Source organism: Rhinolophus sinicus, chromosome 5 (assembly GCF_057876585.1).
Source record: "Rhinolophus sinicus isolate RSI-liver-muscle chromosome 5, RSI-T2T, whole genome shotgun sequence".
Lineage (NCBI taxonomy): Eukaryota > Metazoa > Chordata > Mammalia > Chiroptera > Rhinolophidae > Rhinolophus > Rhinolophus sinicus.
The window spans coordinates 51351203-51367301 of NC_142505.1; the positions used below are offsets into that span (position 1 = coordinate 51351203).

Here is a 16099-nt window from a genome sequence, read left to right on the forward strand (position 1 = left end):
GAAACGTCATTTAGCTTAATCGAGACAGGAAAGGTTTCTTGCCCCCCTTTGACATCAACTCTTGTGCTTTGAGCATCCATGCAACAGGGTAAATAGAAAGCACAGCAATGGAAAGTTAGGGATGTACATCATAAACATCAAAGGTGGTTGGCCAACAAGGCCAGATGAATGTCCTACAGACATCATCCTCCACTGGAAGACATGGAGCCAAACCCTTTCCTCTCCTTCCTGTCCTGGGGGCAGTATGTGGAAGCTATGGAATCCAACTAGCCTGGGTTTGAATCTACAACAAGCAGGGACTTGGTGCAAACTGCTTATCTTTCTGAGTCTCAGTTTCCTCATCTTCAAAAAGGGTATGATAACACCAATGGTCATGGGACTGTCATGAGGATTAAACGGATCCCCATTCCACTCCCGGTCAGGGCTCAACCTGCTACCCTGGGGAAGCCCCATCAGCCTAGAAAGGATGCCCCACTATCAGCTCCACCACTACCAGCCCCAACCCCAACCAGGGGCAGCGGGGAGGATTCCTCTTAAAGAGGGGGTGTAAGCAAATGTCCCATATAAAGTCACAGGCTTATCAACGGACCAGAGATAAAGTTGAAAGAGATATGGGCCAGAAAAACCTGAAAACAATCCCCCACTCTGAGTTGCTGTACAAGATACGCAAATGCTCTGAGCTGCCTTTTCACCTCTCACTGCCCGAAGGGATACAAACCTGTTCAAGGGTTTAAAAAACATTCATACCCTTTTAGCCAGGAATTTCACATTTTATCCTATTAATTAATAAAAGGTTGCACAAAGGTATTCTAGGCTGCCCATCAGTGTTATTTCTAATAAAGTTGTAACTTATCTAAATATCCAGTGAAGGATTGGTTAAATAAATTTGATGCGTCCACTTGACAAAGTATTATATAATTACTAAAAATAATGTTCTTGAAGACTTTCAGGATGTGGTGACATGATCTCAATATAGTAAACGAAAAATACAGGACTAAATTAATACGTGTGATGATCCCAATTTTTAAAAACTGTGTGCTTATATCAATCCAACTTTACATCAATCACACATCAATCAAACTTTAAAAGCTGGTTGAAAATATATGTGCTATTTAGGTATACATGTACGTAGCAAGCTCACAGAATCAAGGCAACAATAAACATTAAACTCAGCAGTGTAAGGGGTTTGCAAGGGCCTTCAGCTTTGCCGTTAAGGGTGTATTTCGTCAATTGCATTGGTAGTTACATGGAATTTTATATTATCCCTTATACCATTTTGTGTGTCTACAATATTTCATAATGAAAGAAATTTAAAGTGAGTGTATGTATAATGCCAGGAAGGTAATATATCAAAATGTAGCTACTGCTTTAGATTATCGATGAATTCTATTGTTTACATTTTCCAAATTTTCTACAAAGAATGTATATTTCTTTTTATTTTTTAATCATTGCTTTTAATCATTGGAAACTTTTTTTTTTTTTTTATGCCACCCCCGAACTCATTTGTTTTTTGAGAAAGCATGCTTGGTGCTAAGCAATGTCCCCCTACCCCATCAGGGGCATACCTGGCTCTTCTGCCAAGGGCCCTTCCTGGGGCACCATGAACCCCAGCTCTTCACTCAGGCATCTCTCACCTGTTAAAATTTAAACTAGAGAAGTGCTATGGGGGAAAAAATGTCCCTGAAATCATCACACTCACATCCTTTGACGTGAGAGGAGATTTGTAGGCGGCTGCTGGGAACATTCTCCACTCTGAAAATTGTTCTCCAAAGTAGGTTGCTGCTGTTGCTGCTTTTTTTTTTCTGGAATAGTTTGTGTTCTGTCCTGCCAGGAAGCTGGGGACTCAGCCAGTGGATTTGGGTAAAGTGGTGGGGAAAAAATAGAGACCAATTATATTGTCAAGTAGTGTGGACTCTTCAGTCACAATTCATTTTTCACCAAGTGCTGGGGGTACAGGGTAGGAGGATAGTTCTTTGAAGGTAGGTACTTGCCTTAACACCCTCCCAATATTCTTTTTAAGAGGAACTCTTAACATGGGGTCGTGGCACGGCTCCATAAAATCACACATCAATCTTGTAAAAGTTTTTGGAGCCCAGTGCTATTATTACCAGGTTCCCAAAAGAGTCCATGGAGCCCCATTCTGGAAGAATAAGCTTTTTTATTTTTTGTTTTTTGTTTTTTGTTTTTTTTTAAAGAGCCTCCCATTCCTATTTGGTCTCTAAGCCCAAGTTTAATAGGGCGTTGGAGAGGAGTTTAGTAGAAAACTCCCTTCTAGGCACCTATCAGAATTGTCATCTGAGGCTTTAAAATAAAGCAAAATGTCAGTGGGAATGTCTGGTGTTATCATCACTCAGACACCCGAAGGGCTCTATGCATACTTTTTAAGCAAAGGGGGAAGATTTCATCTGTATTAATATTTCCCAACTTTATGTCACAGATGTATTTCTTTAGAAGGGGTATGTGTGTTGAATTCCACATACACATTAGGAGGGCTCACTGTTTTTTATTTTTAAAATCCATCAACTAATAAGTATTCACCAAGAGCTGTGGTGTACACAGCATTGGGCTAGGACTCAATGGAAACTTGACCATGATCCCCAAAAGACCCTTGTCCCCTCACCTAGCAACTTCTTGTGCAAAGATATCTGGTGAATGTCTTTCCACTCATTAAATGGAATTAAAATCAAGACTTACTAATTTTACTTTCCCAAACCCTCATATCCTCCAGTGTGAGTCATCCATTGGAACCCACCTCTTTTTCAGATACTACTTTCCACTACACGTAGAAATAGGCTCAAAACAACTCTTCAGTAATGCTGCTGGTTACTTAAGGGACTGTAACTCTACCGGCTATCACCATTTAAAAGCACTTTTGAGTAGCCTACAAAGGTCATTTATTAGAACAATTAATTTAATGGACTCATATTTATTAGGCAAAACATCTTCTCATGAGTGGCTTCACCAACCGTTTCATTCAATTCAACTCATCTCTACAGAGTGCCTGCTAGGTACAGGGCACTGAAAATAAGTACCATTTCCTGTGTGGCCACATTTCGATCTGTCACACATCCTGTCATCTCCATGACTTGGATTGTCAGTAGACCTGCAAAACACTGGTTTTCATGTCCTCCAACAGCTCCTAGAATTCTTCTAACTTTTACAATTATTATAATACTAAGTGACACTATCTGGAGGAGAGTCTGCCCAGGTTCTGGAATCTGTTTGCTAACATTCAGGAAAAATGCCAGGCAAATCAGAAAGGAGTTTGGCCATAGTTGAATCCTTAAGCATAAAGTAGATTTATTTTTCATGAAACTCTCTTTACTATGACGAAACATGACATGAGATAGTTAAAAAGAGGGGACGGGAAGTGGAGAAGGTGAGGGAGGGAGGGAGAGAGGGTGGAGAGAGAGAGAGAGAGAAGTCACAATTCGTAATTGCAATACTAATCTTTTCATGTAAGAGATTTTAGAGATTCTTTGATAAAAAGCTTCTAGAGACATGTTTTCCTAAAAAATAAATATGGTTGAGGAAAAATGTATGATGAAGCACGATCTTAGAAATGACCTAGATTAAAGTCTTGCCTAAATCACTACACCTCCCTGGGCTATTTCTTCATTTGCAAAGTGAGGGAAGAGGAATATATGATGACTAAGGGCTCTTTAAATTCTGAAAGTCGATGATTCTAATAATTTCCACAAAATTTAAAACATTCAAACATAAAAAAACTTGTTGCCAATAAGGGAAGTTCCATAAACTTCACTCGTCAATAATAAAACATTCAATGACTAAAGTGAAAACCAGGAGAACATCATCTTTTTGTCCTGTTACCATGGCAATCTAGTAAACTGGTCCAAATCTATCAATCTGATGGTGCAAAGATGGGAACAAACACCATATGGTGAAACAAAGACGCACAAGTACATTAATTAGATGACAGCTCAGGCTCACTCGGCATGGCTGCTGACATCACAGAATACGCTGCAATAATTAAAAATAACTATAAGAGCATTGTTTATACTGGTAAATAAATGCCATCAGATAAGAACCTAAAAACCCATGTTCTACGAAGATTCAAATTCTCACAATGGTTTTAGAAGACTTGATCTTAAATCTCTCTTTTTAAACAAATGAGGAAACTGAGGCCCAGAAAGAGGAAATGACTTGCCCAAAGTTACACCATTAGTTATAGGCAGAGCCAGGACCAGGACCCAGTTCTTCATACTTAGCACAGAAACCTTCTCATCTTAATGACAATGGCTTTTGGGTTCTCTATAGAGGAGAAAGATGCAGGCCTAAAGTTAGATGGATCCAACATGCACAATGTTTAAACTCCAAGGAAGTGCAAAAGATGAATAGATTGGTAGCCCAAGGAGGGCCTGAATCCCTACCCCCCGAACCCCTGAGTAAGAAAGGCAGCAGAGGCCCAGGTAAGCTTCCTACTTGTGTCAGTGGGGAGACGAGGAGGACAAGCAAAGAAAACTGCTGACATTTGGCATTCAAGGACATGGGCCTGAAAAATAAAGCCTTTCACCTCTATCATCACCAGCAGTCAACTACTACTTCATGTAAATATCTTTCGTGAACAGCTGCTTTGAAAGGAAAACACAGTGAGGCTAACATTTGGTGGGTACCTAGTACATACCAGGTAACGTGCTTGGTATTCTTACATTTATTGTTTTACTTGATTCTCACAAAAATTTTGTTAGGTTAAGTCTTTTCATCCCTTTTTTTCCAGCTGAGGAATCAGAGGTGAAGGAAAGTGTCACACAAATGGTAAGTGGAGAATCTTAATTCAGACTAAGATCTGCTGAATCCAAAGCCACTCACTCAGCCATGCTGCTGGAGACCTTCTCCAGCCTTTGGGCCACCCGGCTGCCTGAGTTGGGCCAACCTTCTAACTTCCCCCAAAGGGAGACAAACATCAGGTCCATACTCTGGAACCAGGTTCTAAAATAGCGCAGTGGTGTTTACCTAGATTCTACCCAGATGCACTCAGTTCATAATTCATTTTATGACAGAAAAGACATAGGCGATAAACAACTTGGTTTGGACGTTTAGGTTGGCCACACAGCTTTCTCCAGCAAAATGAAATACATCTTTTTAAAAGAGTTTCCCCCCCGGTCACAACTTTCATAGTTGGACCCTGGGCGCCCACTTAACACATACAGCATATTAACAAAGAGCCAGAGATGAGAGGTGTTTCCGTGGGAGGGCAATAGTACGAAGAACTGTACTCACACTTATGTCGAGGCTACAAAGGCTAACAGCATCTTCATCTTGGGTGCTCTGCTTCCGTTTTCGCTGCAAAACAAACAATAAAACAAAGTTCAAATCTAAACAGGGGTTATGGCTTTGATTAAGGAAAGAAAAAACGCAATCAAGTAGCATATGCAATCCTTGTTGTTTCTACCTTGTTGCCCAAAACCTTTAACCAAGCTGTGTAAATGAACTGTTCGTTCTAAGAAAGCCTAAGAAAGTAGGGGAAACAATTAAGCTCAGGATAATTGGTTTGCACTATGACTTGTATTCATGCTGCTAAAATTTGTTTCTTTTTGGATTTTTTTTTTTTCCACTAAATGTCGTCATATATCAAGGCTTAGAAACTTAGATACAAAATTCAGATTCTGACTAACCTGGTAAAAAAAAAAAAACTAGACTGGAAAGAAAATCTAATTAACTTAAAGATATTCCATTTTTAGAGCTGTTTTGTGCCTGGGTCATTTAAATTTGTTCTAAACCTCGTCCAGGGTCCTGATGTAATTGCACAACCAGAATGCTGGAAAGAATCTTAGACACCATCTCTGATTATAGCCATAAACACTGAGATTCAGAAAAGTCATTACTGGAAGAAAATTGTATTTCAAATGAACTTTTGACCAAGGAAGTCTGCCAGGCTAGATGTAGAAAAATATATTTTCCTTTTTATGAAAAGAAACTCCATCTACAAACCACAATAAAGGTCACCAAAGATACATTCACCTCTCTTCTGCATCCTAGCTCAATCAACCAGGCAAGTATTTCTTGAATCCCCAATTTGGGATTTGTCGAGTCTCCCTATCTTATTGGCAGAAAGCTAGCAAAGGACAGAAATCGCTGACATGAAGTGCCAGTGGAGTCCAGAGCCCTCTGGAACCGTCAGCCCCCAAAGAAGACCACCCCTTCGTCCTCCTCTGTCAGGCCCTGAGCATGAACACAGGCTGAGACTGGAAAACAGCCAGAGCTGCCTCCGTCCATCTTACTGTAATTGTCCTATTATTTCTTCATTTCAATTCGACAAAGATTTGTTGTGCATCTACTATGTGCCAGGCCCTGTGTTCCTGCAAGTGCCAAGATCAGTAACTCCCCCAGTTAAGGACCTCACACTCCTGTAGGAGGGACAGACTCTGATATGAGTAACTATAATGCAGTAAGGTCCAAACAACCTAGAGAAAGTCACTTCAATTCTCTGAGTCACCCTTTCTCCACTCTAAGGTGGAGGTGATGATATAAGCTGCTGTTTTTAAAGGGGGAGGAGTAAATATGGTAATGCATATTAGAGCTTAACAGAGTGCCTGGTACACAGTAGGTTATCAAAACATTGAGTTGAGTAATTAGTTTGGCCTTGGTGGGGATTGGGGAGGTCTCAGAGGAGGAGATATTTGAACAGGACAGAAGGATAAATACGAGTTTGCCAGACAAAGATGTGGAAGGTATTGGGGTCTCTTGTTCCATAGTCAGCTACTCAGATACTTAAAATCCCAAAGGTGAACACGGTTCTATCCAGAATAGTGGCATTCTAGATCCTATATATTAATATTATTCCACTTGAGCAGTGGAATGATTTAGAGAGATCCAATGCCAGGAGCCAGGAGACTAAATCAGCCATTCTGGGATGGTGTCCAGGAATCTGCATTAACAAGCTCACCAAGTGACTTTTAGGGAGTCAAATTCTCTACTCGGGGGCTTCGTGGGGAGCCTTGAGAAGATGCTGAGCGTCACCTGCCATGTTTGAGGATGCTTTGTGTTTGTATAGGGTCCTGACCTGTACTGACTGATTGGTCATCCAGTTACAATTAAAAGCAGCACTGTAGTGTCAGTGAAGCCCATTCCCTGGCTTATATTTTTACGGTGACTTCTTGGGGCAAGTACAACAAGGGATAGTTTCCATTCTATAGGTAAATAAACTGAGGTCAGGGGAGATAAGCAATTTGCTCAAAGTTACACGGCTATCGTGTAATACTCTGAATCCAGATTCTAATTCCTGGGGCAAAGCCCTTCACACACACATAGTTTAAAGCATGTCTGGCAAATAGGTTATGACTCATCTGCCACCCGGAACGTCTAGTAGCATCTGCCTGGAGTGCTGAATTGAGGAGGATTATACAGCACAGCAAATGGGAGATGGCTGCCATCAGTTAGTACCAGGTGCTAGGGTGTAAGAGTGGGGACCATCTGTGTTGGTGTCCTGTAGCCCAGGACAACCCAGGCCCTTTCTGAGCCCAGTTTCTCTTGCCCTGAGAGGCTACAGTATTATACCTAGGATCTTGGAAAATGCCAAGAGGGAGCTGAGGCCCTGGGATGTTATCTGTTCAGTGGAAACGATGCCTACCAGGTCAGGCTGCTGTAAGGGTCACAGATGATGTGTGTATAGGTCCTGGAATAAGTCCTGGCATGTCGCAGGGGCAAAATAAACAGTTAGGTATTACCCGAACTGTAAGCTACGCAGATATATGTTGCTATCGGATGCTGGGATGGTCAGATTAGAGAACTTGATGCTGCTGCAGCTATTCCTACGGCCCAACTGTGGTGTCAACATGACATGTTAACAGTAGCTTGTTACTCCAGAAAGCCCCACCTGTGAAGGAAACGAGGAAAGAAAAGGCTCTTTTCCTCATAGGCTTCTAGCGTTCTCCAACCCAGTCTTCTGAGTACCCCTAACCCCAGACACTTATTTCTACGTGCCTAAGTGTCAAACCCAGAAGACAAATGTCCTCTAGTGGTCTTTTTAATTAACACACAGCCAGTTAATCTGGGATAGAATAGTTTCCTTAAGAAACCCACACATTCTCCGAAATGAAAGCTGCACGGATTATGAAAACGGATTTTCTTTTCCATTTCCATTACATAGGGTGGTGAATGACCACTGCCAACAACCAAGAAGGACCCTGAAGTTTAAACTCTGGGCCCAAAGCAAAAATTTCACAGGGCATCGCTTAGTCATTTGTCCATTTGCTCTATGTTCATCGAACACTTCTGATGTGGCCAGCCCTCCTCTGGGTCCTGGGATACAGAAGGGAATGAGCATCTCAGAAAACAGAAGCCATGGCAGGACACTGCTCTATTTTGAACGTCACCAAAGCGATTAATGATAATACTCAGACTGACAATCATGGCAGTTTTAGCCTATCAAATAGGTACTGCATATCGATCACAGAGCTAAATCCTTATCTGCACGATCTCATTTGCTCCTCAGGAGGTAGGCAGGAAGTATTATCTCCAGATTACAGAGGAAGAGACAGAGGCTCCAAGAGGGGCAGGGACTTGCCCAAAGTTCTGTAATTCAGAACGAGTGGCAGAGCCTGGATTCAAACCTAGATCAATCCGGCTTGAGCTATGTGCTTCCCCATCGTGCTGTCCTATTCCAGAGTCCGGGAGAGCACATCACACTTCCAGAGAAGGTCTAAGAAAGTGCCGAGCGTGAGGAATTCAGAAGGAAGCACCTTTATAACTTTTATTCTACTCGAGAATTGGCCTTGAAGACAGTATACCTGTCTAGACTAAATAAAATGCTATGGTCCTTCCTGGTTTTAAAAGCTGTCACTGCCTGCTATCAGGTAAGTTAGGGAGTGAGCCATTTTACTTCTTCTGTGCATCAGAAACCATGTACAGCTGACCCGGGGGCTGCATAGGCAGGAAGGTCACTCACTGTGTGTGAACACTGTGTCTCACAGGTTCTCAGCTAATTTGAGGAGCCACGGACCCACCCTGCTATTCTCGTCCAATTTATTGAAGCGAATGCACAGTCCACTCCCTTTTAACCATGAAAACAAAACGCCTTAGGTAAGCCCAATACTTGCGCTGCAGTCTATGCTCTCTGATTTGAGCACATGACTTTAAACCCCAGTGCCCTGTGTGGTAGGCCAATGAATAATTTCTGAATGAGTGACTAAAAGAAAGAATGAATAAAGGAGGCCAGTGTTCTTGGGGTGACGCCCTCCCCTTCTGCTAACCACCTGGCTGCCAAAATTAAATCAAAACCTCAAAAGCAAAGATCACTGAAGGCTGAAATTCTTCAACCTCAAATTTCCTTGGAAACTCAAAACCTGCAACTATAAGCTATGATTCTTGTTTTTCAAATAAGAAAGAGCATTTTCCTTTCCCGTGCAGGCATTTAAAATACATAGACATATTCAAAGAAATCATAGTTCTTCAGACATTGGTCAAAGTGAGACATCTGTGACTTCCATTCCTCCAGTGAGGAGGAATGTCAGATTTGTTCAAGAGTGAGCCATACCCCCCTACACACTGTCCTGAGCGGCGGCAGGGGACTCAGCCGCTGTGCTTTAGGGGCAAGGAATCCATAACTGATAATACCTCAAGTGACAGGAAACAGCCAGCTGAACCAAACCACAAATAAGCTTAATGGGCACCTGAGCGCTGTCTGAAGATTGCCTACTGGAATCTGGGGCGGGAAGGAAAAGGCAGTTACAGAGGGGAATGCATGAAAACAAAGGGCCTGTCAGTTACCTATTTGACGGAGACACTTTCTGGAAGTGTTTGGAAGCTGGGTAGACCCTCTCAAGCTTCTTGAATTAAAAAAAAAAAAAAAAAAAAGCCCCTCTGTTAATTTGCAACAGAGCAAAGCCCTTTGTATATTTGGATCTGAGGTCTGCTGGAGATACAGGTATCTCTGTCTGGAACTCATTACAGGTGACTCCATCCTGCTGTCCGACCTTAAGCCTTCACCTATCTTCCTTCCTTCCACTTTCATGATGAGGCATTGTTTCCTGGGCCTTTCTGTGGCTATCTCCTTTTAGGCTTAGGTACCTTCCAAAAGCACAGGGCAGACCTCTAGATCTCATTAGGAAATGGTCCATGAATCACTGCTTTTCCTGTTGTTCTGGGAGAGACACTGACTCTAATCACGGCGGATCAATTTTTAGAAGAGCTGGCCCTGGTCCAAACCTGAATATCTTATCTTTACTGGGCTCAGCTTCCATTCTCTCTAGACCTACATCTTGGGATCCTTTGAGATGTGGAGTCTTTAGACTCAAAGGAGAATCACCAGGTGCCTTCCAATACACAAGCAGAGGGAAGTGGATGCTGGAGGCAGGCACCTGCGATGAGCCAAGCCCTGTGCTCACCATTTACAGAATGGTTCCATTTAAGCTTCTCTTTAACCCAGTGTAAGTAAGTATTGTTGTGTTCATTTTATGGAGGACCATCAAGCTCAAAGGCTTTACTGACTGGCTCGAAATCACAAACTTAGTAAATGCTGGAGAGGGTATTTTTCTCTAGGCCAGCCTGATTCCGAAACCACTCATCTCTCTGCCATGCAATGTGATTTCTCTTTTTATGTTGCTTAAAAGCCACATGTGCTTTATTTACATTCAAATAGTAACATAATATAAAATTTAAATATTTGAATATTTAAATATTTGAATATTTGAATATTTGTTTGAAACAATATGTGCTTTACAACAATATAAAAAGGCTCACAAAGCATTTACCAACACACCTCAAGGAAATTAAGACCATAAATGAAATAGAACCCAAGTTCAATATCCAGCTCCACCATTTGCTACTTGGCATGACCCAGCACAAGTTACTTTTTTTATCCCTTCATTCACTCAACAATTAGATATTGAGGACCTACTACAGGCCAGGCCAGTCCTGGGTGTGTCAGATGTATGTGTCTATAAAACACTTCTATAAGCTTTGATTTGCCCATCATGGGGTTATTTCCAGGATTAAAGGAAATAAAATATTTAGAACAAGACCAGGATTAAAAATTGGTAATTATTATTGCTACTGTGGTTATTATCATAATTACTATTACTGCTATTGTCATTGCTCTTTTGTTACTTGACACTGAAAGGCAGGCAGGGTGGTTATTAGAGATGGGGGATCCTGCAGGTGGATGGATACAAGACCTGGGATGCAGCCCGACTCCCCAAGTACCCATACCACACAGTGTGATAAATGGGTGTTCTCTGGATACCTTCAGTCACGTTTGCAGCACATTGTTCCCACTTGTTTCATAGGGGCAAATGCGAGGCTTGACCATTTTAAAGGGTCGAGATTGAATTGATGAGTGTCAGAACAGCCCTGTTATTTAATCACAGTGCTTTTCTATTTAATAATCAAGTGACCAGAGCCGTAGAGATACACAGATAGAAAGAGTGCAGCTCCCAAAGTGACATCAAATGGCCCCTAATTAGTCATTTGTAATTGTGAAATTCAAACCAGATCTCAAACCTTTTTTATTTATCTTGTCACTGGCAAACAGCTTTGGTGGTTTTAGAGGCTTTGATGCCTTGCCTTTCATCTGTGCCTTCTTTGGGGAGAGATTAGCAAAAGGATTCTGTGTTCTTGTAGTTGCCCATAGATGGAACTTGACTCACTAAACTCACGTTTGAGTAGGGAAAGTATCCACATTGGGTTCTCTCCTGTCTGAAGCTCCAGGGGTGAGCAAGAGAATTGAGAGAGGGACTCCCTACTCTACTCCATCCTTAATACACTGCTGTTTTTTTCTTCTCCTTATTTTTAATCCCCCCACCCCCTTTTCCAGCATCCAGGAGCCCTGTTCCTTTTTTCTAGACCCTTCAATGTGCTCACAGGGTGGAGATCCTGGAAATCACGGTGCTCTCTAAGCTATTGGTAAATAAATCTTAACTAACGTAATAGGCAATTTTGCACTCAGATGCCATTAACTGTAGTTTGAAGATGCTAGGTGGGTTCACATCCTAGTTATGTCATTTGTTGTAGAACCTTAAGCACATTATTTCACCTCTCTGAACCTGTAAAAGGGGAATTTTACAGATGAGGAAACTGAGGTTATTATGAGTCAAATTGATCAATGTGGGTCGAGGGCTCAGCACAATGCCTGGCCCACAGTAACTACTCAAATACTCACTGTCATTAGCAGTAGTAGCAACAGCAGCAATAACAGCAAATAACAGCAGCCACCAGAAGGGGAAAATTCATGGAGAAAATACTTAAAATGTTCAAAAGTCTACCCATTAACTTGATTTTGGCAAGCCAGGAAAAACCCCAATTATTGATTTTAGCCACTGAACATGGGGCCCATAGTTTGTTTGGAAGCAGAGATGAGACCGTCTTGGCCAAAGAAAGGTCTTCCTCTTCCATGGGAAGAAAAACATATTCTACGAGGCAAGTGGGAGAAGGAGGAGACCCAGACAGCCCCCCTGCCCCTCCCACGCCACCCCAGCCCTGAAAACCAACCAGCAGCCAGAGTCACTGTCATTCCACAAACATTTACAGACCACTTTTCTTTCCAAAACACTTAAGGCCAGAAGAGCAGAAGAGAAAACAGAAACCTGGTCTACTCAGAGCAGAGGGTTGGCAAGTACATGTTCCAGAAAGATTGTTTCAGAAAAAAACTCCATTATGGGCACCAATCTAAGGTGGGAGAAGGGTTTCATATTCACAAAGATTTTTCAAGAATGGGATGTGACAAAAGCACAAAATCCAATTAACCAGGAAACCTTTTTCTAGGCCTTCTTAACTGTTTATAACAGCAAAATACTGGAAACAAAATGTCCACCACCAAAAGAGACTGGTTAAATAAAACTATAGTCCATCCAAATAACAAGAAATACTATGTTATTAGAAAGAATAGTGCAGAGATACACAATATATGGAAGGACCTTCAGGATATATCAAATTACATACATACATACATATATACATGCATACATAAATGTACAGCATACTTCCTGCTGTGTCAAATTCTTAAAATTAGAAGAGAAAAATACACACAAACCCTTTATATACATATATACATACATACATCCTGATATGCGAATTAAATTTCTTTCTGTGGGGACAGAGGCTGGGGTAGGTAGAAGGAGACTATCTACCACTTTTTATTTAGTGCCTTTGTGTACTTATATATCCTAAGCATGTATAGATCTCACTTTACTTATTAATGCCATTATAGGTTAACTGGGTAGTGGGACAACTGTCCTTTTGTTTAGTGGCTATTTTCTTCTTTATGTATCCCTGTACTAAAGTAAGACGACGCACTCCTACATTTTAAAAAAATAGACTATATATCGATAGATCGGAACTGAAAGCATCCGAATGAATTCATGGTTATACACCCAGATCTTGGTTCCTAAATACCATTCTCCACTAAAAGGATGCAGGATCCTTGGAAAAAGGCTCATTCCAAGGCTGGGGCAGGAAAAATACAAGATGAGCCTGGAACATCTTTTTGTATCAAAAAGTAATGAAGTGCTTTAAAAATGATGGATACAGGCACCAAGCCGATAGGGTTATTACGAGCCAAGTCTGAGACAGTCTAGCATCAAAATGAATAATGATAGTAACAGATTATAACCCACTGAAAAAAATAGGAAGCCATGAGCCTATACTGATATAAATAAATGAATAAATGATGGAGAAGGGAAATCACTTTTGTACAGTAGAACACTAGCTAGTAAATATAGAAGGGATGATGGAGTTATAAAGTCATTAATGAATGCTAAAACTAGCAGGTTAACTTTTCACGAGGAATAGGACTCTTTCATAGTTTCAATTTACTTGTTACTTAAAATGGTGAAAATTGTAACTTTACAAATGAAGAACCTTCAAAGATGCCTCCTGAATGAAGTAACCAAAGCTAATGTCCCCAATACTGGGACAAACTGATACCATGTCTCCTCTAACGTTATACTCTGAGAAAGACATCAAATCACTTCTGTCATATCCCTGTGAAAAATGCATGGCCTAGAAAAGTAAAATAAATTCACAAATAACTTGCACACACATTTCCCTCCCATTCTCAAGAAAAATGTTGCACACAGGCCCAGGTCAGTTCGTTCCCCTTCAGGGCATCCGATATGCACTCAGTGCCAGGGGGCATCAGGCGCTCGTGGGCTGCCAAGAGCTCATCTCTGCAGGACATGTTAACCCTTGGTGCCTGCAAGTCTCCTGCCCTTACAAGGCAGTGCACCCACCCGTGCATTTCAGCAGAATTTGGTTGGGTATTAACTGCAGCACAATTCCTTAGGCCCGAGAAGAATGTAATTTAAGGATTCTTTGATCTAAAAAATGCTCTCTTCCAAACAAAACTGGACACTTTCACAAGAAGCCACTTATCCTTAAAGATGTTCCTGTCTCTCAGTAAGGAACAACCATAAGAAAATAACTGTGCAATAATTAGTATCCTTCCCCTCAAAACAAAGTACCGTGTTTCCCTGAAAATAAGACCTAACCGGAAAATAAGCCGTAGCATGATTTTTCAGGATGACATCCCCTGAACCTAAGCTCTAATGTGTCTTTTGGAGCTAAAATTAATATAAGACCAGGTCTTATTTTCGACAAAACACGGTACTTGAATATGTCAACAACATCTCCCAATATAGCTCCTCAGAATGTTGCCTCTGGAGAAGATTCAGGAGAAGCCACGGACTGTCCATGTGACAAAGACCCCTCTCCCAGTCCAGAGGTCATTAGCACAAAGGAGGCCACCAGTTTTCTGAGCAGTAGACTTGACTAACTTGAAAATAATGCTCTTGGCAATAGTCTGCAGAGAAGCCATCAGAACAATAACGTGAAAGCCAGTTATCATTTTGGTGTGGTGTCTGGAAAGATGTCAACTGTGATTAGAGGGACATTTTCCTTCTGCAGCTGTCTTTGAAAGTGGAGGTGGGCCTCACCACAACCCCAAATTACAGGAGAAAGGCAAAGGGCCCCCAAATACCAGGGACATGCAGGTATTCAGGGCATCCCTTCTTTAGTGGCACCATCATGTCCTGTCAAGTTTTAAGTGAAAAGCAAAAGTTGTGGTGAGCCACAAATGGCCTGCAGGGAGTGGGGGGGAAGTACTTTGTGCTAAATTTTCTAATCCCGAATTTTTGCTTCAAAGCCCATCCCAACCACTTTTATCCTGAAGTCTGAAACTGAGGTTTGGAATTTGCAGAGTCAAAGCATATTTATCCAGCATTTAATCCATTTCCCAGGAAATCAATGTTTTACTAAGAATAGAATTCTTTCATGTCCAAAATGTTCCTAGACATTTCTAAGGCCAGCACATAGAGAAAGTTCAACAAATGTTTGTTGACTGACATATGAACGAATGGACACACTCACCCAAAAATGACACATAGAAGTCTTTAGAACTTCTTTTCAGGAACACTAAAACACCAAGACATGCCATCCATAAAATTTAATTTTTTATTCTGGGGCCCACAGTATTCCTGAATTTTAACAATAGAAACCCAGGAACAACAAGGAGACTCAGAAAAATGAATTTCACTAAATAGGTTCATTCATTCAACAAATAACCTGAACTTTAAAGAAAGAAAAGTGATAAGTTCCTTATTTTGGTATATACCTTGGGGCAGTGTTTCCCAACGGACAGGTCTAATACCACAGTAGTTTGTGAGATTTTAGGAAGTAAGAGGTCTCACAATTAAGTTCACGACCTTGCCACCGTGCACTTTCATCGGCAGCACTGTACAAACCGCTCAGTAAGTTTCATAACCTTGGTATATCAGTGTCTCACAGCTGTGTTCATGTTAACGTGTGGCGGTGTCTTGCTGAGTGACGTTCATTATTGTTGTGTGTTTTTGTGTGCCGTCATGAGAATGTCTGAGTTTGAATTAGAGCAATGAACAAACATTAAATTTCTTGTTAAACCTGACAAGAGTGGAAGTGAAACCAGGGACATGTTAGTCCAAGTTTATGGGGATAATGCCATGGAAAAAACAGCAGTGTACAAATGGATTAAACGTTTTTCTGAGGGGAGAGAACGTGTCACTGATGAAGAGAGGTCAGGGCAGCCAGCAATGAGCAGAACTAACAAAAACATTGCAAAAATTCATTGAATTGTGTGTCAAAATCATTGGCTGACTGTGAGAAGCATAGC

The 16099-nt window shown here is 41.3% G+C and overlaps 1 protein-coding gene across 2 annotated transcripts in view; it reads right to left on the reverse strand.

Moving 5' to 3' along the window:
* ARHGEF3 (Rho guanine nucleotide exchange factor 3) overlaps window positions 1-16099 on the reverse strand; it is a 295758-nt gene that overhangs the window by 125153 nt on the left and 154506 nt on the right. For both annotated transcript variants that reach the window (XM_019724204.3, XM_019724206.3), the window contains one exon: window positions 5242-5304. In XM_019724204.3, the coding sequence (XP_019579763.2) occupies window positions 5242-5304 (63 nt within the window). The remainder of the gene's footprint in view (window positions 1-5241; window positions 5305-16099) is intronic.